A 24,250-nucleotide genomic window follows, 5' to 3' on the forward strand; every position below is an offset into this window, starting at 1 on the left:
GCAGGCACGCATGCACACGTGTCTCACACACATATGCACACACACATAGACACACACACACACACACACACACACACACACACACACACACACACGGTCACTGTACCTAAACCCTCCTACTGCAGGCAGTACAGACAAATGTATAGTAGGCAGGATTTTAATACAGTCATTTAAAAAGGACTGTCAGAGACACTTAGGAGTAGCCTTAAGGTTGGAGATGTGAAAATCAAAATAAGTGGTTGTCTGTGGCCAATGCACTGTTTCTCCACTTCCCATGTATTATTTTCTTCTTAAACCTGCTCAGTTTGGTGAACCCAAGACACTCAGCTATAATGGTGGCAGCTGTGTTTCTTTGCTTCTGGCTGCTTTCAGTGTGTTTCTTTCAATGGTGCCATTGTTATTTGTCACTTTGCTAACTCAGTGCATCTAGCTGGCTGAAGCTTCAGAGACTGAACTCAACTACATTACAGACAAGTGAAGCAGAGACAAAGATACGCATAACAATGTATGTTGGATGTTTGCCAGGCAGGGATTTGAGAGTTGATGTGACGCCCTCAACTGGTCACAGGAGAGTGAGACAGCTGGAGGTTGCTGTCAGTGCAACAGTTGGAAGCAGAGTGACTATAAAGGTGAGTTGTTGAACAACTCTGAGCAGGGCTGGCTCTTGGCAAAGGCCGTATAGGCGGTGGCCTAGCTAAAATTGCTAGATAATTAAGCTATGTTAGCTGATAAGGATGTTTTTTAATCATCTGAATGTCAAGCCTTTTAACTTATTTGGCTGTTCCTACCTACCTCCTACCTGCTAATCTACTCTATAACTGTCCAGATGCAATTTGCAGAGGCCTCCACCAGCTGCTGGAGAGGGAACTTCTGCCATCTACACCACTCTCTGAGGCATGTCAGTTCGCAAAATTATTTCTGGTCTCTGATAAACTCCTAAGTTATTATTATTAGGGCCCGAGCAGTTTACAGACCTGTGAGGTCCCTATTGTTATTGGAAAAATTATTTCTTGATGGGCCCGAGCAGGTAGACCTGCGAGGTCCCTATTGTAATTGGAAGGAAAGAAATGTTCTTCTCCAAGTTTGACTGCAGTTTTGGATGCCTGAACATACCCAAAAACTCACCAAATTTGGAATATACGTCACATCCGGCGAAAATTACTATCCTGCATTGTCACTGGGCGTGGTCGTGAACTGCGGGCTCTGTAGCGCCCCCTAATGTTCTTCCCTGCCTTCCACATACGCGTAGACGAACCAAATTCGGTACGCAGATTCATCATGAGCAGACGCACAAAAAAGTCTGTGGGGCCCATACTCTCAGTCCAACAGTAAGTCAGCCATTTTGATGTGTGGCAGCATTTTTGTCCAATTCATGCCTACTTTGAAAACTATCTTGTCCTAGAGCTTAAACACCACAGTCTTCACATTAACTCAGTTATCATCTTCATGCCTTAAAGAACAAAAGTTATTGAAATCTTTCAGCTATGTCATACTTTAGTGGGCGGGACGGTGGAAACCATTTTTTCCCCTCGCCGTCAAGCATCAAGGATTTATAACTTCAACATACAATTTCCTATCCACACCAAACTGCTCATAAGTGTAGAGGCTGTCTCCCCGAATACATCTCCGCATCAATATTTAGTCGGCCATTTTGATTTTGGCTGCCATTTTGAAATATTGCCAATCTTCGTACTTACAGATCTCCTCCTACAGATGTAACACCAGTGACTTCACAGTTACTCAGTATCATCCTCTGACCCTGAAGATGAAAAATTATGGAAATCTTTATCCTACGTCATACCTGCTGGCCGCAGTGGAGCGGTCAATTCAAATCCTTCGCCGTAAAGCATCAAGTCCTCATAACTTCTTCATACAATTTCCTATCTCGGCCAAATCTCTCAGGAATGCAGAGGGAGTTGCCCTGAAAAGATCTGTGTTGTCATTGGGCGTGGTCGTGACCTGCAGGCTCTGTAGCGCCCCCTATTGTGATGCCCCGCCTCCTACTTACACATACATTTTATTGAGAAATAAATCTTTTTTTTTATCAAAATTGGCTAGAGAAAGGAATTTGGTCAGTGATGCACCTCTTGGATAATACCAGAAACAATCTACCCTTTGAGATTCTCTGCTCTAAATATAACCTGAATGACAGAAGGCATTATAATAATCTTGTCAAAGCCACCCCTCAATTTATTGTTGTGATATCTTAGAATTTGTGTAAAAGTAATGTGAACCCAACACTTCCTTCACTATTGGTAAATGGTCACAAAATCACTGATATTAAACTACCTAATATCACAATCCAACATACCTTAGTTAAAGAACTGTATTCTCATCAAATAGAATATCAATTCTACAATTTTTCTCTAAAAAGAAGCTGAAATTTTGAGATTAAAATTCTTTAAGTTTCCCATTGCTCCAAAAGCGATGGAAGTTCACTTTAAAATTCTTAATAGAGTATACCCCTCTTCTGAATTTCAAAGGAATTGTTTTAATTTGGACCACAACAACTGCTCATTTTGTGGTGAAAACATTGAAACAACTCAACATTTATTTTATGACTGCAAATTTGTTAATACCTTCTGGGAAGATTTACTCAACTGGTTATTCCCTAAATTGCCCAATTTCTCTTTTCTAACAAAAGAAAATGTTTTGTATGGTATCTGTGAAAGAGGTGTCCCATAACCTGGCTATTAACACTTTCATCATTCTTGGTAAATTTTGCATTCATAAAAATAGATGCATGAAATCGAAACCTAATTTCTATATTTTTCATAAAGAACTATGTCATTGTTTTTCATCTTTGAAATGTATGGAGAAGAAAAATGCAGTGTAGGTTAGTAGAGGAGCTTAACCTTACTGAAAACCCCTCGCTCTCCCCCCTTTATCTATTTATTTTACTTTTATTGTCCTTTTCCCAAATATTATTTGTATTATTATTATTATCATTATTATATTATTATCATTATTATTATTATTATTATTTATCTATTTACTTTTTTTTTCAGCGATTTCTTTCTTTCATCTTATACAGTTGGTGATATTCTGAGGCTAGTCTATGTGCCTTGTGTATTATGTATTGCAATGTACCATGCCAATATGTCAATCAAAAAACAAAATCATTGACTCCTGTAACACTGCTGGACTCATTTTGTTGATGGTTTAAAACCAAATGATCAAAATCAACACAGATATCACCTGTCATTATTCCACACACTTTAAGTTGTTCGAAAAAAGCATTACCTTGTTCAAGTCTGAACAGGGTTCTCTGTAAATTCTCCTTGTCGTTGAGCATTAGGACTCTGATCTGCTTCAGGTGCTGTGGCAACATCTTATGAAGATCTATTCCAAGTTCACTAATCCCACACCTCCTGTGAAGAGAAAAAGACAGGTTACTAAATAATTAGAGCCATTTATCTGCCACAAAACACTCTTCAAATTATCAAATGTGGAGCAATGCATTGGAAGTATGTTAGCAATGAAAACTGTATGAAATTCACAACGGCCAGAACTCGACCCAACTGAGTGTCTATGGCAGCAACATGTTAGGATGCTCTCCGTCACGATGCTGTTCATCCCTCTAGTAAAGTGGAGAAACAATGAGAAAAGCACTGAAGCTGTTCTGGAGGCTCGTGGCAAGCACCTTACAGAGATACTTTTTGTAGTTTTTTTTGTTAATTGCAGTGGATCGTCATGTTAAAAACTCATTAGACACATCATCTCGCACAAAAAAACAAGTATGTATTACAGCGCTGTTTGTTTCACCTAACAGTGATGTGTGGCTATAGTTTGAGGCTGCACTGCACTTTTGCTGACCATTATTTCACATCTCAAACATAGTGAGCAACTAGGGCTGGGCGATATATCAAATACACTCTATGTATCGCAGCTTGTTCTCTGTGGGATGTAGAAAATGACTATATCGTGAATATTCGAGTATACATTCAATTGTCACGCAGTTGCTTTTAGTCACGGGCATTGAACTACAGGTTTTTCATTCAGGTCACTCTTTCTCATCTCTCCGCAGAGAGAGATAAAACAAGCACACCTAATTACGTACATCACATTCTGTCGTGCGTGCAACATCATACGCCCGGCAGCATGTAGCAGCAGAGATCTCAGGTAGCAGCAGCAGTAGGTGCTATAAAAAATGGAGGGAGAATTCATTCCCAAGAAAAAAATGCAGGATCCATCTTCTGGCGGTGGTTTGGGTACAAGAGGGAGGACGTTGAACAAATAACCGTAATACGTAAAGTATGCCACAAAAGCGTCGCCACAAATGGTGGTAGTACAAAAAATGTATATCACCATTTGAGAACCCACCCGCTAGAAAACGGAGAGTGCTTGAAACTCCGCACGAGCGCATCTCCGGCCAATGCCATATCAAAGAAAGTGCCGAAGCAACCAGCACTGACGCAGTTGAGTCTGGCGTCTTTCTCTTTCCAGAACAACACCATACGACAAAAATAGTCAAAAACAGAAGGAGATAACGTCCGCAGTAACCCACCACATAGCGAAAGACATGGCCCCAGTGAGTGTGGTTGAAAAGCCCAGATTCAGAAAGCTCATCAACACACTTGACCCAAGATATAATCTACCTAGTCGCAGATATTTTGCAGAGACAGCTCTACCTGAGTTGTCAACTTACCAACCACTTCTCCAGAACTTTCATACAGAAGAAACCAAAACTAAAGCTGTGAACTTTTCATTTTCACCATTTGAACTCCTATTATGCAGCTTATTTTCATTTTACTGTTTTGTTAAATGACCTGTGTGACATACGGCACAAAAGTGCATGTATTTCTTTTAAAATATTCTATTGGCATTAAGCACAAAATGCGCACTTTTATTTAGTGTTGTTTGAAATGTTATTTGTGACATCATGCACAAAAAGGCACTTTATTTTGTTTATTTGTTTAAATATTGTACTGGCATTGAGCACAAAATGTGCACTTTAATTTAGTGTTATTTTGATACGTCATATTAGTTACATCATGCATAAAAGGCACTTTATTTGTTTTGAAATGACATGTTTGTGCCACTGCTTAATAACTGTTTAATAAATACAGTTTTGATAAATTTGTTTAGTTGTGATTTTACCCTTTTGGCATGAATGTTTAAAATCAGCATATATTAATGCTGTATGAACACTGTTTTAATGTAGACACGTAGAATCATCATACTGGCATGATTGTATCAAAGTGTTAATATATATCGTGTATCGTAACATGGCCTAAAAATATCGGAATATTGCAGATTGTAGCTTAAGGTGTGCCAATGAAGGGCTCTTGTATTTTTCATTATGTGGAGCAAACACCTCTATGTTGAATCAACCGACGAGCGAGAGACAAATAAGTTAGACCTCACAATAAATATAAAAGCTTATACAAAAAAGGAATTTAAAGTCATAATCTGGAAGATTTTCATGTAAATTAATACCTGTTAAGTCACTATCTATTGCCGAATGAGGTAACACAATGAAGATTGAGCCTATGGCCCACTGATGAAAGCCCTTGCATTTGCTGTAATACCAAAGACGTACAATAGGTGTCGTTGGCAACCTTTTACAGAAACTATCACGAATGTGCACAGATAGTGACGCATTTACCCAACAGTGATAGGTCTGCAAGAGAGGGGGTTTAATGCTAACTATCTGCTTTGTCAGCTATCAAAAGTCAGGCAATGACTGATATGCACATTTTTAAAGCAAAATGAGAAAACTAACAGATCCAAAGGACCCAACTCATTGGAGATGAAACTACAGATGCATCAATTAAAAACACTGCTCATTTGACATGTCAAAGGGGAATCAAAAAAACATATCCCAAAAAAGACACAGACACAGCACATATACGTTTAAAGCACATATACGTTTGGCAAGCATTTCTAACTGGTTTGAAGATGAGAAGGATAAACGTTGAACAGGAATTTTTAGGCAATCGGTAGATTGAGACATGTACTGTGCAAACTACTGTAGTACAGCACAAGGAAGTGCATGAAGCACGTATGTTCGCTCAAGCAGACAACAGCTGCTGGTAAACTGATGAAGGACAAAACCTGTTCATAGCAGCCGTTCTAAAGCCAGAGGCTGGAGAATTTAAACTTTTAAAATATTCAAATGGGCACCATTAAACTTCATCTCGAAACTGTACTGTAACTGTTTGCAAATCTGTTAACATCTAGCATAGCAGACTATTTTTAAATACAACCAGCAGGTTTTCTAAAAACCAAACAAACACATAAATCTGGCCATTTGTCACAGAAATTACTGACCAATTTTCAAATTTACAATGATCCTTAACAAATCATGTAGGACTAATGCAAATCTAAGCTTCAAATTGTGATATTTCATCAGAGTCACTTTATTATATATGTCTCTCTTAAAACTGACTAAAAGGTGTTCCTTGCTCTTACCAGATCGGGTAAAAATACATAAAATTCTGTGCTTCTGAGCACAAACTGAAATCTTGAATGATTGTGCTGAGGCCAACAGTCACCTGAAAACAATTGCAGTGGACTGAACTGCAGGTTTTGTTTGCACAGAGCAGAGACAGGGGAGGTTGTGAAAATGTCAATGGTTCAATATCTATAACATGTGGTGCACCCCTTTATCATCTACTGGTAATGCTTGGGGGCACATGGAAAAATATATCAATGACAGAAGTTTCCTTACTTTTATCCATGACAGTGCTGTTTCCTCAGAGGTGCATGTCGTACAATATCCATTGAAAACAAGCACACAGTGGGTTCAAAGGTGACAGGAGCGAAAAACTAAGGGGTTAAATCTGAAGCAATAATGACAAAAACCAACCACCTTTGTCAGTGACAGGAAGTAGTTTACTCAAGCACTGTTCTTATGAGGTACAGTTTTGAGTTCCTTGTTCTTTATGTGAGTGTATCCTTTATACTTTCATTGTGTTATGGCGCTTTGGAATAGACTAATCACCCTAGTAGTACATGTTGAGTAGTTCAAATTGCATCAACTATCTACGAAATATAAAGGTTGGTTTACTGCACATTGATGCATTAGTGAAAACAAACTATATGTTATATATATAATAATGCAACATTCTTGTGCAGAATGAGTATCTACTTTTGTCAGTATTGGTAAATATTGGTGACATTTATATACATTTGGGTTATTTCAAGACTTATTATAAAGTTTTTATAGTGTGGTATTACTTTAGTATTTTACAAATAACAGACATCATACTATTTTAGCCCCTTTGATTATGGGATGACATTACACATCCACACATTACAAATGGCTCTTTGTACTATTAAACTCATCACTCAATGTGCTTTTAGAAGATGGGACATCACATTTCACTGGCTGTCATCATATCACAGACACAAACATGACTAAAAAGAGATGTCCTGTCTGTGAAATTATATTGAAATATGTTGGCGAATCAAACTGCATGTGCTATATATTTTATTATATTTTGCAAAGGACGTCTTGGAACGCCTGGACACCTGAATTTCAGACCTACTTGAAGTTTAGGCAGAACATTAGCCATACAATTGTCCAGAATTTCACAGAAGACCATCTTGGAGGCTTTGGCTCTGGGTTCAGTTCCATAATAATAAGAGCAGGTTGATGCATCCAGAGTCACTGAACCCTGCTGAACCCTACTGAACCCTTGCTCTGAGTCTGCGCAGTACTTCAGTCCCACCAACAGAAGGTCAGGAATCCAGCCCTTAATGTCAAACCATCTATTTATAAAACTCGTCCCTTTAGCTTGGCACAACAACACCGGCACACTGAGACAAAAACAGACAAAAACATGAAGGATGATACTGATTTGCCAAGGTGAAGGGAACCCGCAAAACTAAAGTCCCGTTTGTAGCTCCCTGTTGGTCCCGTTGGAAGCCAAGTTCCATTAAAAATAGTGGTACTTGAACGTTGCCTCGCTTATTGATATCGTTATTATCCCCATAAAACACAGTGCGCAGCCCTATTTAATTGTTAGTTACCGTTTGAAAATTCGGCATACGTATTATTGTCAAAAGGCACCTTATTTCAATAAAGCAACAGAATTACCATGTGGTACATGGTGTACTTCACACAGTCGGCCCCCACCACCATGCCCTGTAGTGGGCGGTGCCGTCAAGTTAGAATTCAACTGAAGAAATAATGTAGGCTGGCTAACGTTGAGCTCGGACTCGGACACAAACCGTCTTCTATGTCCATAACATGTTTCATATAGTAACATGAGGTATCCTCGTCGTCATCACTACGCAAGGTATCTTTAAAATGAGGATTAAAAGATTGAATTTTGAATGATAATCAGCCGTCTTTGTCTCACAACAGTGAGAGTGAGTGATTGCATTCTCCCATATTAGGGTGTAAAGCGGAACTACCGAGCGTCACATTAATTATATGAGCGAACAGTTAGCTATACTTCTGTCAGCTAACTAATAACGTAACGTTAGCTAGTGATTCCTCTTTCGACCTGCCAGCCACGAGCTGCGAATAAAGCTCGCAGAGGCCCAATAATATTTGACCACATTGACAATAGAAACTCATGCTTGCATGTCCTGCCCCACTCACCTGTCAGTTGTGTCTTCGCTCAGTCACATCAACAGGAGGACAGTGTGGAGACTGGAGCCGTTCTTCCTGTATGGACACTGGCTGAACCGAGGGGGCGTGTCCACACGGCAGCTCTCTTACCGTAATAACGCCGTTTAGCGCCCTGCTCCCCGGAGAGAAGGGGGCAGAGTGGTCGTAAATAGACACATTCATCTGGGAATCCATGAACCTTCTCTGCAGTACAAACGTCCTCACTTCGATATACTCTGCTTGTAACAGCATTTGGATAATGCCGATGTAATTGCATATTATGTATTTACCAATTGATTTGAACAGGATGTCACATTGCGGCCAAAACACCGACAAGTCTTCAATTGTGTAATTTTTGTTGGGCAGTTTCTAGGCTTCAGGCCACACAGCCTCATCACGTCCACACATCAACAGACAGGAGTTACATAACCTGACACTGCAGTGCAGCTGTTAGATTGAGCAGATCACCAGGCCCCGAATGCAAGAGCACGGCTGATGCCACAATTACGTCACATGCCCCTGGTACGTTAAAGTGGCATGGGACATCATTTACCTCTCAGATTTTTGATTGATTGATTACAAATTTCATTTTATAACATCCCATCCAGCCATCCAGACCAAGCCTTGTTCTTTAAGGTCGAGCTGATACATTTAATACAATAATGACATTTTTTGGCACAGATACAGTGTGTCATTTGACTGTCTATATTTTCAACATTAACAAAACAAATCATGGCATTCTGTCTATTCAAAGATGTGTGTGTGTACAGAGAGGAAAGCTCCTGAAACAGTCTCTGCAGCTCTGACTGATCAAACTGCTCTCTCAAACGGCTACAGTTCTTTGAGATGCCTCAGTAAGTAATCAATAGAAATGTTTGGATGTGCACTGATATTGAATTTGAGTGCACATTTTGTGACATCATATCTGCAGGCAGGCTGATAATCACAAACCTTTACATGACATGATATTGACATATCTGACAGTGGTGGATGTGATTTGAACAAATGTTCATTATAACTTCTGCCCAGACTCCTCAGTGTAAATCACAAAGTGATACAGTCTAATTTTTCTGAGATCTTCTCAACAAAAATGACAATCCAAATATAGAGTCAAACTGTGAGGGAATACTCAACCTAGAGAAGTTGAGGCACACCCAGAGGGAAAATCCTTTGACATGGTTTGGAGCACTTTTCTGGTGGAACAATATAGCCTACTGTATGTATAGCTGTTCCCACTAATTCTGTCTTTACAGCACATGTCAGGACCATCTCAAGACCCCTTTTGAATGTCTCATCCTGTCTCATAATCCACCCTTTTTTTACTCGTCCTTCTCTCAGTCTCAGAGGAAGAGGAATCTGGCTTTTATTTCAAGACCAGTCAAGACCACAGGTGGAGGGATATCACTGAATTGTTTGATACAAACTGTTCTTAACAATGGTTTCTACAGGAAGGCCAGAGTCATCCAGAAAATCTTACGTTAGGAAGATGGTAAGACATGGAACAGGAATCAATAAAGATGGTGATGTCAATTTCAGCTCAGTTTGCTCACAGCAAACAAATTAAAATACCCACACTTACAATTCACCCCTGCAATTTTTTAAAATTATTTTATCAGGACAACTTCACTGATTGGATGGCAAGAATCAGCTCTGATTGCTCCCTTTGGAAGCAAGACAACCAGATTTGATTGTTTTAAATTGTTTTCCCCAAACCTCCAAACAGTATGTAATGTATCTCAGTATGAATGTGTGATACAATATGTGTAATCAGTTTAGGATAAGAATGTCTTTTATTTTGTTCAATATTGAGATGGACTTTGATATTTTGGTTTTAATGATTAACACATGGTGTTGAGCATAGTTTGTGATCTATGATGACTCAAAAAAACTTGTTCTATTTCAACATTATCTATCATTATTTGTAACTCTTATTGTTTTTTGATGTCCAAATATAATATATTCAGTTTTATTAATATGTAATGACCACTTGTAAATGTCATTTTAAAGTATCCAATTCTGTATCCAGAAGTCAACTACAATACTGGCAAAATGACAAAATAAAAATACAGGGTAAAAAAGCAGAATTCAAATTTCACTATTATCACTGCTGCCCCACCGTGAAGTACAATGAAAATGAACTGAAGTAATAAAAGTTCACATGTTATCAGGAGAAGAAAGTACAATATTTACCACTGAAATGGAGCAAAATAACAGAGTAGGCGAATACTCAAATACTCAAGTTAGCACCTCAAAGTGTATCTAAGCACAGCACTTCAGTGCACGCTTCACCCAGAGGGCATTTGTTGAACTGAAGGTTTGTCTCTGATATATTTGACCACATGGTGGCAGCAGAAACATGTGGCTTGTGTTGTTCACACTGAAACTCATGGCTCCAGATTGTTTTGGCACCTTACATACTGTAAAGCAACACAGCCTTAGAAGAGGTAGGCAGGAAACTAACAGCACTGAACATGTCCGATAAAAGTATATCAGGATTACAGCAGCTCCATGACTGTTTCAGAGTGTCGAAGGTGACACTTGGTCCACTGATGCCAACACAACACAGGATGTGGTGTCCTGCATAGTCAGCACAAATCAAAGACAACATCCTTAAAAAGGGTTTTTATTAGTGTCTTATCATACATTGTCCTTTGTTGAGGTCAACACGAACACACACACACACACACACCCACACACACACACACACACGGATGGACGTTGGAACAGTTGAAGTGGCACTTCCTGATACATGTGTGATGGCATATATAGTCATGCTTGGAAACTATTTGGCAGAGTTACAGCAGTTGTTCCTTCTACCAAAGCAGAGAGGTGAGTGCACTTCATTTCAAGAGTCATTATTAAATACGTATTGCAGTTAGTAGAATATAAGGGAATGTGTCTATTGACTGAAAAGTGTGCAGGGTCACTGAGGCTGAGGGCTGAGAAGTGTTTCTGGATGTGGCTCAGAGGGGGTGAAGGGAGACATGGTTAGTGTGGTGTGCAGTGAGGGAGGAAGTGCAGGCTAAGTTTCTCTAAAATTATGAATAGCTACTCTGGAATATCATCTTGAGGGAACAGTTCACCCAAAAATGAAAATTCAGTCTTTACCTATTCATCCACATGCTGACGACAAGTCGATGACATTTTGTACAGCAATGCGGCATCCTCTCAACGTGTTGGGTGTCGAGGATGTAAATAACATCTTTTCAAATCAAAGATTGTGTCAGACTAGCTGTTTTTTTGGTTTCTTTTTTGTTTGATTTTAGCTCCATAAAGGTCACATTTGACTTTCCATCTGCACTGCGGATAAGGAGATTATGACAGAATTTAAATTTTTGGGTGAACTTATCCTTTAATTTACCAAATTTAACTGTGTTCTCAGTAATAAGCTGTTGCTATCTAGCTCCTGGTTTGCAGCAGTTTGTGGCACTTGATGATGTATATTGTAGCCATCAGAAGTCTCCCATGTCTGCTACTTCACTTGTAGGTACAGTTAGGCTGACGTGAAGATGACGATGACAGGAGCTATTTTTCTCAGCTGGCTTCTCATTCTAACATTACATGATGCCGACCTCGCCTGTCAGGATGTTGTGTTGACCTGAAAATGTGGACAATTTTCAGCAGTATTGTCATACAGGTGTTTTGGTTGAGTCTCCCAGACGACCTCTCCCTGGGGGTGACACAGGATACACTCTTTGGAAGCTGCTAGTTTCAGTGTCTTTTTCCCTTCCCTAGAGAGTCAGCTTAACCCAGCCCACACCTTTTGTTCAGGCTATTGTTTCCTGTGAACCTGTATATAATCCTGGCCGCAAACTCACTGGGGTCAGAGAGAATTCTACAGCCTTGTTGTGAACTTCTGTCTCCACTGCGAAGTGGATAAAACTAATCTGAAACAGCCACAGAACTGGAACTGAAACATTACTTTTCTTCCACCTCTATGCTGCAGATGTCTCCTGTGGATGTGTGCTGTCTTTTCTTCATCTGTGTCTTGGCGTGTTGCTGGGAACCGGCAGGCTGCTATGCCAGCGGCAAGGTCACCAAAGTCTGTGGCAGCATGGAACCCCACCATCGTGGCCCTGTAGAGACCACTCCAAGCCCTTACAGCCTGGAAACCAACACCACCACCTTCAGTCCCACAGATCGGATCCAAGGTAACCAATCTGAGAAGTGAGTCATCAAGATTTGTTGAATTTTTCAAAGCCAACACTTTCCATACCGGCAGCATATCAGTGAAACACGGTGCTGTGATAAAAATGTATGAAAATATAATGTGCACATTTTTAGCCAACTGTTGAATAATAATAATAATAATAATACATTTTATTTGATGGCACCTTTCATGGCACTCAAGGTTGCCTTACATCGAGTAAAAAACAATCAATAAACAATAAGCATTAATAAAACAGCAACATAGTCAACAATAAGAAACATTTGATAGAGCAGAGCTAAGTAAAGAGTTTAAGATCAACATTTACAAACAAACATAAGGTGCAGTTAATGCAGTTAGAGTGAGTAGGCTAGTTTAAAAAGATGTTTTTTAAGAGCAGTTTTGAATTTTGTAATGGAGTCCAGTAAGCGGATGTGAGGCGGGAGGGAGTTCCAGAGTTTGGGTGCAGCATGGGAGAAAGCCCTGGCACCCATTGTGCTGAGTTTGATGACTGGTGGTGCCAGTAAACCTGCTGATGAAGATCGCATGGAGTGAGAGGGGGTGTAGGTTGGAAGCAGGTCTGTGAGGTAAGGAGGGGATATATTATGCAGAGTCAACCCTAAAATAGAATCCATACATTCAGTATAATCGAAGTCACTGCAACAACGACCTGAGCAACATCATTTGCATTTGTAACAAATAGGAATAAATTGTGAATAACAATTTGAACAAACTAACAATCAACCGAATAAATCTGGGACTGCTGGAGATTAGACCTGGTCACAAAAACAGCTCATTCAGTAAATCATTCACAACCAACATCAATGTATTTTCCCTCTTATTTTCCCAGTCATTCTATCGGGAACATCATATTTTAAGGGCTTCCTGCTTGAGGCCAGAGATGCAGCTGATCAGAGCTCAGCATCTGCTGTTGGCACTTTCACCCTGACCAATCCACAAAGGACCCAGCTGCTCACCTGTAATAAGCACCAGGTGTTCATACGCACACATACTCAACAACACAAACATACATAGTTAGTAGTAGCGAGAAAGAACCATGACGTTTGAGTTTTGTGTGTGTGTGTGTGTCTCCAGGGTTCTGCAGTGAGCCATACGGGTGATGTAAGTCAGAGGGAGGTTGTTGTCACCTGGACTGCTCCTACAAATGCTTCCTCACAGGTTCAGTTTTTGTGAGTTTGTCTTTTGACATTTTTAGCTGGCTGATCAAACTTTTGCTGAACAATAACGATTGTGTCATGTTACTTTATACACTTATTATTAAAAGAAAAGCAATTTTAATCATGATGTTCCAGAGACAAGATTTGATATCACAACAGTGGTCAGTTGCTCATTGGTCAGTTGCGACGATGGTCCTGGAGCAACACTAATTATGCTCTTAGTCTGATTTAGCGGATGCAGCCTGTTACAAAGTATAAAGTATCCCTTCTGCCGCTATCAACAACAACCAACTCTAAGCTAACTCCCTCCACACACTGGAACTGGCAAGTTTCTCTGACACTAATCTGGTCACTAACAGCTCCATCTTAAACATGCTATAGCAGTTAACCTTTTCTTTTGTGGGGATTTAGTCATTGTAATGAGAAGGCTTACCTTCCAACATGCAAACCAAGTTTCCCCTGACACCATTTTGCAGGGACACATAACCCCATTCACACTGCCCTTCAGTGCATGAATCATCAGATTACCTGATGGAGGTCTAAGTACCGAAACGTTGTTGTCATTAAACTCAATTGCAAGAGTAGTAGACAGTGTGTGGGAGTCTTTCTTCTGATTTTATTGGCCTTTGGTCTTCTTCTGCGCAGTCAAACTAAAAATGTGCAAAAGCTGTAGCCTACTCCATGAATCTCAAGGATCTTAAATGAAAATATATCAAGGATTTAGTGGCATCTAGTGCTGAGGTTGCAGAAGGGTTCTCAGTAATTAAAGTGAAACTCTCGCCAAAAAGCAACCAAGGCTTTATTTGTGATTGAATATGAGTCAAACCTTCCTGTAAATGCATAATTAAGATGAAACAGGCACTTTTTACACAGATTTACCGTAGTTTTGTTTTCGGGCAAGCTCATTTTTAATGCAGTGCATGGGGCACTGGCACGCTAGCATCAAACACTAAGAAGGCTCGACACAACATGAAACTTTGCTCGTAGGATCACCAGGGTCTCTACACATGAACACGAGCATTGAGAACATTGTTTGTGTACACAGAGTTTACTAAAAAGAAGGTTTTTGAACTACTCACTGTTGGAGCTGGATCTCGGGCACATTGCGACCTAACAGGCAGGAGAGTAATGGTGGACCTCCTACCTGTTATGTTGCACTCGGGGATCGACACTTTTTGTCTGCCATGACGGCTGCGCACCGGAGATCCAGCTCCTACAGTGAGCCTCGGTTGCTTTTTGCCAAGAGTTTCACTTTAAGTACCCATTGCAGCACCCATCCCTAAAAGGTAAAAAACCAAAAGGCTCTCTCTAGAATTCATGTTTGCTTTGTTCATTCTGAGCTTCTGTAGACTCCATGGGAGAAGATTTGCGCACCCAGTAAATATGAAATACTAAAAGGTAACGAAAACACACAATTTGTTAGGCTTCTTAACTCAGGTGGAACCCAAAAGTGGACACGACGCTGGAGCTGGATGCAAAGGAACTTTATTTAACACAAGTTGAGTCACAGTAGGTGAGGGTTTGAATTGAAGGCAGTTTAGACTGAGTCCATGAGGTGGAGGAAGACGGAGAGGTAGCACACAGGGGCGCTGGAGAGCTGGTTGGCGTGTAGATTCTCGGTGGAGCGCAGAGCAGGTGGAGAGGTGCTGAGGTACTGGCATACTGGAGCGGAGTCTCTGGTCGGTCTTGGCACAGGAAGTTACTGAAGGCAAAGTAAGATGAAGTTAGTTGAAGCACTGGAAGATACATATACACTACAATAAGTCTTAGCAAATGCTAACAACTGAGCCATATACCGCCTGTGATTAACGAAATCACCTGGCAGCAGGTAGCGTGGGGATCCAGGCTATAAAGCTGGCAGTGATTAATAACTTGCTGCAGGTACGTGTGCGTGAGTTTCCTCTTGAGACTGCAAACTCTGCCCAGCCTTCCAGTGCACCTCTGCAGGCAAACAGACACACAAACACACAACACAAAAACACAACACAGAAGACTGCAGCCATAGATTGTGACACAATTCTTAGTTTCAGGTGATTAGACACGAGTCATAACATAGTTATGAATATTATATTTCTGTTTGTGCCGCTCAGTCTTACCCTATGGACCTTTACCGGTTTGTATGCTATGTTATGACAGAATATGGTCTGGACGGCTCAGCACATGCGTATCTATGGGTATTTTTTCCAGTGTGACTGTAGTTGTCCACTACAGTAAGTTTTGGGTGAAGCTGCCTGGGCCAATCATCTATCAGCGTGATGTTCCTCCCCTGCCACCTCAGTCAGACACCACACCTCCTCCAGTACATACCAGCACAGCCTCTATCCTGCCTGGGCCTGTGAGTGTTACATCATTTGGACTACTGATTGTGACATTGATTTGCCACTGAAAAGGCAGTAATCCATAACCTGTAATGTGAACCCAGTGTGACATATTAATACTTGTAACTCCCCCTCTCATTACAACTCCAGTTTACATCTGAGGGATGTGGCCAAACAAAATCCTGCATGTCAGATCCTTCAGGTTGTGATCCAACGAAAGATCCTCACTGCTTCTTCCTGTCCATGTCGACAGAGGGACCAGACAAAACGGTTTGACTTCCAACACATTCATTCAGTGGTCAAAACAATATAGATAAAGGTGCTGCATTAATATTCAAGGTAATAAATCCTTACCACATTCAAACAGAGATGTTGTGTGTCAGCAGGGTGTATTTACCAGATGATCTGCTAGATTAATGGATGCAGCAGGTCTTAAGGACTCAAACATCAAATATTATTTCATTTTTTAAACCCTTGTTTAAAAGATGGCAAATACATTTACCTTGTACCTTGGATTGCTTTACAGCACAAAATAAGATTTTTTTGTTTAACTAGAAAAATTGCATTTCCTGCGAAAATACAGTGTGAATGCTGAAGGCTGAAGCGAAATCTGCTGAACGCACTGCCGAAAATGCATAAAACTGTAGGTTGAATGGTCGGGAATTTGCAAAAAAAGCGGGATTTTCCAATAGCTGGTAAGGCAGAAAGGCTTAAAAGTAAGAGGTTTAATGGGCTAACAAAGTTGAACATTTTGATAGCTGAACAGTTTCTCTAGCTGAATATGAAGTTGAATTTTTAAAGGAGTGGAAAAGGCAGAAAGATGAATATCTAAAAAGGCTAAAAATCTCTAGAGTAAGAGGGCTGAAAGAGCTTAAAAAGGTGAATAAAGGATAAAAAGGCCAAAAAGCTGTAGAGAAAGAGGGATGAAAGAGCTTGAAGAGGTGAAAAAAGGTTGAAAAGGAGAAAAGTTAAAGGCAGAAAAAGCTTAAAATGGCTGCACATATGGTGGAGCAGGAGCAGAGCCAAAGATTAAAATGTCCCAATTAGAATGAATGGGAAAATGCCTCCCAAACCCCTGCAATTTTTGAAAAAACTGTAACGGTTATCACCAAAATATTTATATATTATAAAGTTGGAATGGTGTCTGTAGCTAAAAAGTAAGATGAATATTTTGAAAAGCTGAAAAGGCAGAAAAGCTTAGGAGGGCTTAAAGAGTTCATAAAGTTTAACATTTCATTTCATTATTGAAATTGATTATTAATGATTAATTAATAATTAATTGATTATTAGTGTGAATGACTAATGATTAAATATTTACAGGACACACTAATGCCAGCTGGTTCCTGAACCCGGAAAATATATGTTAATGTGTATAGACTGGATGGTCTGACATTATTGGTGTAATATATTTCATTTGAAAAACAATTTTAGAACCTAATATAACTTCTCTCTGCAGTCTGTAGTGTTTGAGCTGAGTGGCCCAGCGGAAGGATACGTTTCCTTTGCACTGTCATGGGACACATGGATGGTAAGCTAGTCCCTCTTTGGATCACAATGTTCTGTGTCACATATGGACCAGGCTGGTCTGCAGTGCAGTTTAAAAAAATCACTCCATATGTGTGTATTTTGATGCATGTGTGTGTGTGTGTGTGTGTGTGTGTGTGTGTGTGTGTGTGTGTGTGTAGGGCAATGATGATGTGTACATGTGTGTAAAAGATGGGGCTAGAGTGTCGGTGAGTGCAGCTTTTGTCAGTGGACGAACACACCCTGAGGACGAGTCACAGGTGACACACTTTCTCTGCATGAATCAAGACAATATAAAGAAAAGTACGAACACAGGAAACACTGAACACTGCATTAATATCACTAAAAGGAAAAACAGACTCAAGAAACCTTTAACACTGCTGATGATGTAATCAAGTCTTGTCTGTAGATGATAGAAGTATATAGTAGTCTCTTTGCTTTCCTTTGTTTGTACTTCATTACTCCTTTTCATGATACTGTTCCTGAAAGTATTGCAGGAATAACTTTTCCAAAGCTAGGCAGACATATTGAAAAGAAACCACACCAGTTATTTTATGAATATGTATTTCAAATGAATAGCTCAACACTTTATGATGTGTTTTTTCTGAGAATTGTGTAAAAAGATTGATATTGATCTCATGTTTATGTGAGAATAAATTCTGATGTGGTTAGCCTAGCTTAGCATAAAGACTGAAAACAGAGTGAAACAGCTGGCTTGGCTCTGTCTATAGTTATAAAAGAAGAGTTGTGTCTCGTTTGTTCAATTTGTACACGAATACATTGAAATACATCAGTTTGTGGCTGATGGGAGTTGTTGTGAAGTCGTGTCAAACAATATGTGGGTGCAGTGACTGCGAGCAGTGTCCTGGAGATGTGTAGTCACACTGAGGTTGCTAAATTGCCGGTAGTGACCAAAACCTGTGCTAACCAACCCAATGGTGACCGATGCGTGGACAGACTGCACGCAAGCAGACAAAGGTCTGATATATGATGAGATAGGAATAAATACACAATACACAACAAAACACAATAGACCTGTACCTTCTATAATGACATGACAAGACAAAAATCAATTTTTCTAGCCCTTTTGTTTGGGCCACAGAACAAGGAATGCATGGTGTGATTCAGGAATGTTTCTGTGTAGAGCCTCAAACACTGTCCAACACTGAGGTTGCAAACAGTTTTTCCAAACAGTTTCTAGCAGAACCTTTCCAGATGGATCTGTGAAAGTTTTTGAAACCATCAGGCCAGTAATGTTAGAATCCACAGTAACCATGACATAAACAAGGTGAGAGGCTGTCACCAGTTAGTAGAATTAGTGTTTGGTTTGTTTGTTCTGGGCTACTGTAGAAACATGACACTGCAACAACGACTGTAGAGTGGGTCGGTGAAGGTTGATTCTGAGGAAATTTAAAACAACGATTCTGACTGTCAGGTGATTATACATTAACAAAAACATGGTTTTAAATATTGTATTCCATTTCTGCCAGTTGATCTCCCTGTAGTGTGATCAAGGAGGTAAGGTATTATTTTTTAACTTCCAGTCCCCTTGTCTCAAAGACAACATGTTTTGTGAATAGATTTTGGTGAAATGTCCTAAATAAGATCTGTGGTTCAGACAAGCTTAAATTATTTACATGTTTAATTCTCCAACATAAGATCCATCATTAAATGTCCCACAGTTTAATCATAATTATAAAGTTGAATTATAAAGTCAACTAGAAATAATGTAGTCTTCATTAGACAACAAAAAAAGAAGTTATACTGTACTTAGCAACATATAGACTACCCAAATTATGCTGTAATCAGAAACCGCATATAAAATCTTATTACCTAAAATATAGGCTACTATACTTAGACACTATTATGCCAAATTATACTGTTATTACAAACCAAATCGGAGATCCTAATACACTATTAGACACCATTTTACAAGATCTTAGTCTAATTAGAAATCATACACGATGCCATATCAGATAGAAAATATGCTAGTTAGACGCTATTCTACCCTCACTGGCAAATTATGCATTTCATGCTACCTACTTCGGTCTATAGCTTAATTAGACAAATGTACTGCCATATCATATTGGGCATGGCCTTTATAATAGCTGGACAAAACACAGAGTTCAGAGGAAAATACATTTATTTGAGCTTTATTTACCATAGTTTCACTTTCTTACAGTGCCATTTATTGATCATGTGTTAGATCCCGAGTTTAACCCCTGCAGGGGGTACTCAACCAGCTCTCCGTTTAAAGGGTTAGATCCCTAATTGCAAGAGGTTTCTTAAAAACTGGCAATTTAAATAGGGATTTCTTAAGCTGGTGGTGAGGAGACTCGCCTAGCTTCTAACTGCCTGAATCCGAACGTCTACCCTGCTTCCTCTGGTTTGGCAGCTGACATGAATAGCTCTTGAGTCAGATACGGCCACCAGCCACGCCTGTTATGGCAGCTCTCCTCTAAATGATCTGGGCACTTGGTATGGTGTTAGCTTGGATTTTAAGGGCTTTTGGTAAACCCTAAGGGACTGTTTCAATTTGGTGGGCTAGAGTAACCCTTAAGAACCTTTAAGATATTATGCACACTTAACACCTGACTTTTACTTCCAATCAAAGAGACATAAAATCAATCAAATCAAAATCAATCCACAACTTTAACTTTAACTATATTATGTAGGTTTTATTGCATAGACTAAAGCAAGGGCAAAGCATAAAGCGCAATACTTATTTCAATTACTATCAATCATTGTCAAAAATCGTTATTGATAGATCACAATACTGTAACTGACAAATTAATCTTAAAGAGCAGAGACCTGGTTAGAAATACTTATATTTAGGTGAGATGGAGAGGGTCAGGTCTTTCCATGGCTTGCCTTTCCCTTCCTGCTGAAAGTCCAAGTCCCTGAGGCAAATCACAACCCCGGCCGAGGTCTCATAACTTCCTCAAAGTCCAAACTTCACTCCAGCAGAGTGAACAAAAGTACTCCAATATCCAAATTGTAATCCACAGCATGTTGGCAAAAATGGTTAATCCGTTGTGCTCTTAATTCCTTGGTCTGTTTCTGCTGAAGATTTCTTGAAGTCCTTTCTGCAATGTTAAGGCTGCTCACATTCTCAGTCTCAGGTGTTTCTTCAAGGCTTGAGCGAGTGGAAGAACGAACTTTAGTCCGTGCTCCTCAGGTTATATACACTCTTGCTTCGGACACTGGCTTGGTTTTGTGTCCTTATTAGGACATTTTCCCACCATCTCTCCGTTCAATGACTAATAGTCCCTTGATGACGGCTGACGATTTCATAATGATTCAACACGCCTTGGTCATGGTCTGTGCCCGTGCCCAAAGCGTGATCAGATTTCGACACATCCTCTTGGCCTCACGTTGACCTGACCAGTTCTTTAGCACTTTCTCATGGCCTCAGCTCAACACCGTTTCTTTACTGATTTTCATTAGATCTCTAAACTTCAATACATCATGGTTACACCTTACACCTCCTTTAACTTTGCAAAGTTAATACTAAGTCAAAAATGATCATCAGAGACAGAATGACAGACAGAACCTTGAGTGTAACACTTCCTCTTTTTCACAGACACCCCGTGTCGCCATTTCCTCTTCACTTCCTATTTCACCATACCTTTAATGTAATGGTTTAACACTTTCCAATGAATTTATTGACAAACACAATGCAGCAAGCAAAGTTTTGATATATTTCAGAATCATTTCAGGACTAAGTATAATGTCCATTTCTTGTATTTGTGTCTGGCAGGAGTAATAATAACAATACATTTTATTTACAAAGCACCTTTCAGGACACTCAAGGACACTTTACAGAGGGACATCAGAAAAAAAAAACAATGGATAAAAAAATAAAAATAAAAAAATATCAATTTAAAACATTCAATAAAACAACATTCAAAAATCCAAATACAAAGAAAGAAAACCATACAATTAACAACATTTCAAAATATCAGTGAACATACAGTGTGCAACAATTTAATAGAACAACAATAGAGGTAGGGCGGTGTAACAGCTAGGGGGGGAGTGAATAGGCAATTTTAAACAGGTGGGTTTTGAGTCTGGTTTTGAAAACAGGGAGGGAGTTGGTATTACAGATGTTGGGTGGTAAGGAGTTCCAGAGCTGGGGAGCAGAGTGACTGAAAGCTTGGCTCCCCATGGTGCAGAGGTGTACAGGGGGGATAGTGAGGCGGAGGGAAGAGGAGGATCTGAGGGAGCGTGCTGGATTGGAGATGCGAAGGAGATCAGACAAATAAGGAGGGCGAGGTTGTGAATAGCTTTGAAAGTGTACGGAAGGATTTTGAATTGAATTCTTTGTTTGATCGGGAGCCAGTGAAGCTGCTGTAGGACAGGGGTAATGTGGTGGGAAGAAGGGGTTTTGGTGATGATTCGTGCAGCAGAATTTTGAACCAGTTGGAGCTTATGGAGGGACTTGTTAGGGAGACCGAGAAGAATAGAGTTGCAGTAATCTAAACGGGAGGTGACAAGACTGTGGACAAGGATGGAGGCAGTGCTGGGGGTGAGGGAGGGACGGAGTCGGTTGATATTTCGTAGGTGGTAGTAGGCAGAACGAGTGTGTTATTGATGTGGGATTTGAAGGATAGAGTACTGTCGAGGATGACACCCAGACTCTTAACCTGAGGGGAGGGGAAAACTGAGGAGCTGTCGATGAGAATGGGGAAACGGTCAACTTTGGATAGTGTAGATTGGGTGCCAATTAAAAGAATTTCAGTTTTATCACTGTTTAATTTCAGGAAGTTTGAAGTGAACCAGGATTTAATTTCTGATAAGCAGGCGGTAAGGGAAGAGGGTGGGAGTGTGGAGTTTGGTTTACTAGAGAGGTAGAGCTAGGTGTCATCAGCATAGCAGTGGTATTGAATGTTGAATTTACGGAAAATGGTGCCAAGGGGGAGGAGATAAATGATGAAGAGGAGGGGGCCCAGGACAGAGCCCTGGGGCACACCTGTAGTGACTGGGGAGGGGTCGGATTTAAAGGATTTGAGCTGGATGAACTGAGTACGACCTGAGAGATAGGAGTGGAACCATTGAAGGGGGGTGTGAGTGATGCCGATGGAGGAGAGTCTGCTGAGAAGGATAGGGTGGGAGATGGTGTCAAATGCTGCACTAAGGTCAAGGAGGATGAGAATGGAGAGAGAACCCGGAATCAGCTGCAATAAGGAGGTCATTAGTGATTTTTATTTTTCAAGGATTTTGGATATGAAAGGTAAGTTGGATATGGGGCGGAGATTATTGTAATTATTAGGATCTGAGCCAGGGTTTTTCAGGATAGATATAAATAGATAGATAGATAGATAGAATTACTTTAATGATCCCAGACTGGGGAATTATTTTGTTACAGAAGTAGTGGGTCCGCAAATAAAACATTTCATACATAAATAGAATCCAATATATACATAGTGTATATATACAGTGCACAGTGTGCTATAAACAGTAAACAATAATAATATATACAACAAAACAAAATATGCAAAATATACTATAACAATAATAATATATACAACAAAACAGTAGAGAGACCAGAGTTCTCTGTCAGGCAGAGGTGAGAGAGTTGTTGTATAAAGTGATGGATTGTGGCAGGAAAGATTTCTTGTATCTATTGCTACGACAGCGAAGCTGAAGCAGTCTACCGGAGAAGGTGCTCCGCTGTCTGACCAGTGTGAGTTGGAGAGGGTGGAGAGGATTATCCATGATGGATAACAGTTTTTTCAGTGTCCTCCTCTCCACCACAGCCTCCAGAGTGTCCTGTTTGCAGCCAATCACAGAGCCAGCCTTCCTGATCAGTTTGTTGAGTCTGTTGGTGTCGCTGGCTCCGATGCTGCTTCCCCAACAAACCACAGCAAAGAAAAGTACACTGGCCACCACAGACTGATAAAAGATCTCCAACATCTTGCTGCACACATTGAAGGATCTCAGCTTCCTCAGGAAGTAAAGTCTGCTCATCCCCTTCTTGTAAACAGCTTCAGTGTTAGATCTCCAGTCCAGTCTGTGGTTGATGGTAACACCCAGGTACTTGTAATCCTCGACTACCTCCACATCCTTTCCCAGAATGCACAGAGGTTGGAAAGCCGTCTTCCTCTTCTTCCTGAAATCTATCACCATCTCTCTGGTCTTGCTGATGTTCAGCCGCAGGTGATTCTGTCCAGTCCACTCCACAAAGTTGTCCACCAGTGCCCTGTACTCCTCCTCCTGTCCCTCACTTATACACCCAACAACAGCCGAGTCGTCAGAAAACTTTTGCAGGTGACACGACCCGGTGTTGTACTGAAAGTCAGTGGTGTATAAGGTGAACAGGAAAGGAGACAGTACAGTCCCCTGTGGAGCTCCTGTATCACTAACCACCGCATCAGACAGAACACTGCCCATACGGACAAACTGTGGCCTGCCTGTCAGGTAGTCAGTAATCCAGGAGATCATTGTGTCGTCTACACTCATCACCCGCAACTTCTCCCCCAGTAGCAGTGGCTGAATGGTGTTAAAAGCACTAGAGAAA

At 40.3% G+C, this 24,250-nt stretch overlaps 2 protein-coding genes and 1 long non-coding RNA gene across 4 annotated transcripts in view; 1 reads left to right on the forward strand and 2 right to left on the reverse strand.

Moving 5' to 3' along the window:
* Nucleotides 1-8,686, reverse strand: part of agla (amylo-alpha-1, 6-glucosidase, 4-alpha-glucanotransferase a) — a 125,166-nt gene extending 116,480 nt beyond the window's left edge. For both annotated transcript variants that reach the window (XM_030403344.1, XM_030403345.1), the window contains exons 1-2: nt 8,555-8,686; nt 3,244-3,371 (exon numbers count right to left, since the gene is read on the reverse strand). In XM_030403344.1, the coding sequence (XP_030259204.1) occupies nt 3,244-3,331 (88 nt within the window). In that variant the 5' untranslated portion in view covers nt 3,332-3,371; nt 8,555-8,686. The remainder of the gene's footprint in view (nt 1-3,243; nt 3,372-8,554) is intronic.
* A 2,618-nt stretch (nt 8,687-11,304) lies between these two features.
* Nucleotides 11,305-24,250, forward strand: part of frrs1a (ferric-chelate reductase 1a) — a 44,277-nt gene continuing 31,331 nt past the window's right edge. The window contains exons 1-8 of the mRNA XM_030403354.1: nt 11,305-11,392; nt 12,510-12,714; nt 13,561-13,703; nt 13,806-13,900; nt 16,076-16,223; nt 16,357-16,476; nt 17,663-17,734; nt 17,892-17,990. Coding sequence (XP_030259214.1) covers nt 12,510-12,714; nt 13,561-13,703; nt 13,806-13,900; nt 16,076-16,223; nt 16,357-16,476; nt 17,663-17,734; nt 17,892-17,990 — 882 coding nt within the window. The 5' untranslated portion in view covers nt 11,305-11,392. The remainder of the gene's footprint in view (nt 11,393-12,509; nt 12,715-13,560; nt 13,704-13,805; nt 13,901-16,075; nt 16,224-16,356; nt 16,477-17,662; nt 17,735-17,891; nt 17,991-24,250) is intronic.
* LOC115572890 (uncharacterized) lies at nt 15,357-16,078 on the reverse strand. Its single transcript, XR_003982175.1, has 2 exons — nt 15,707-16,078; nt 15,357-15,590 (listed from the first exon to the last, which is right to left on the reverse strand). It is a non-coding gene; the product is annotated as an uncharacterized LOC115572890 (long non-coding RNA).

This window comes from Sparus aurata, chromosome 21 (genome assembly GCF_900880675.1).
Source record: "Sparus aurata chromosome 21, fSpaAur1.1, whole genome shotgun sequence".
NCBI lineage: Eukaryota > Metazoa > Chordata > Actinopteri > Spariformes > Sparidae > Sparus > Sparus aurata.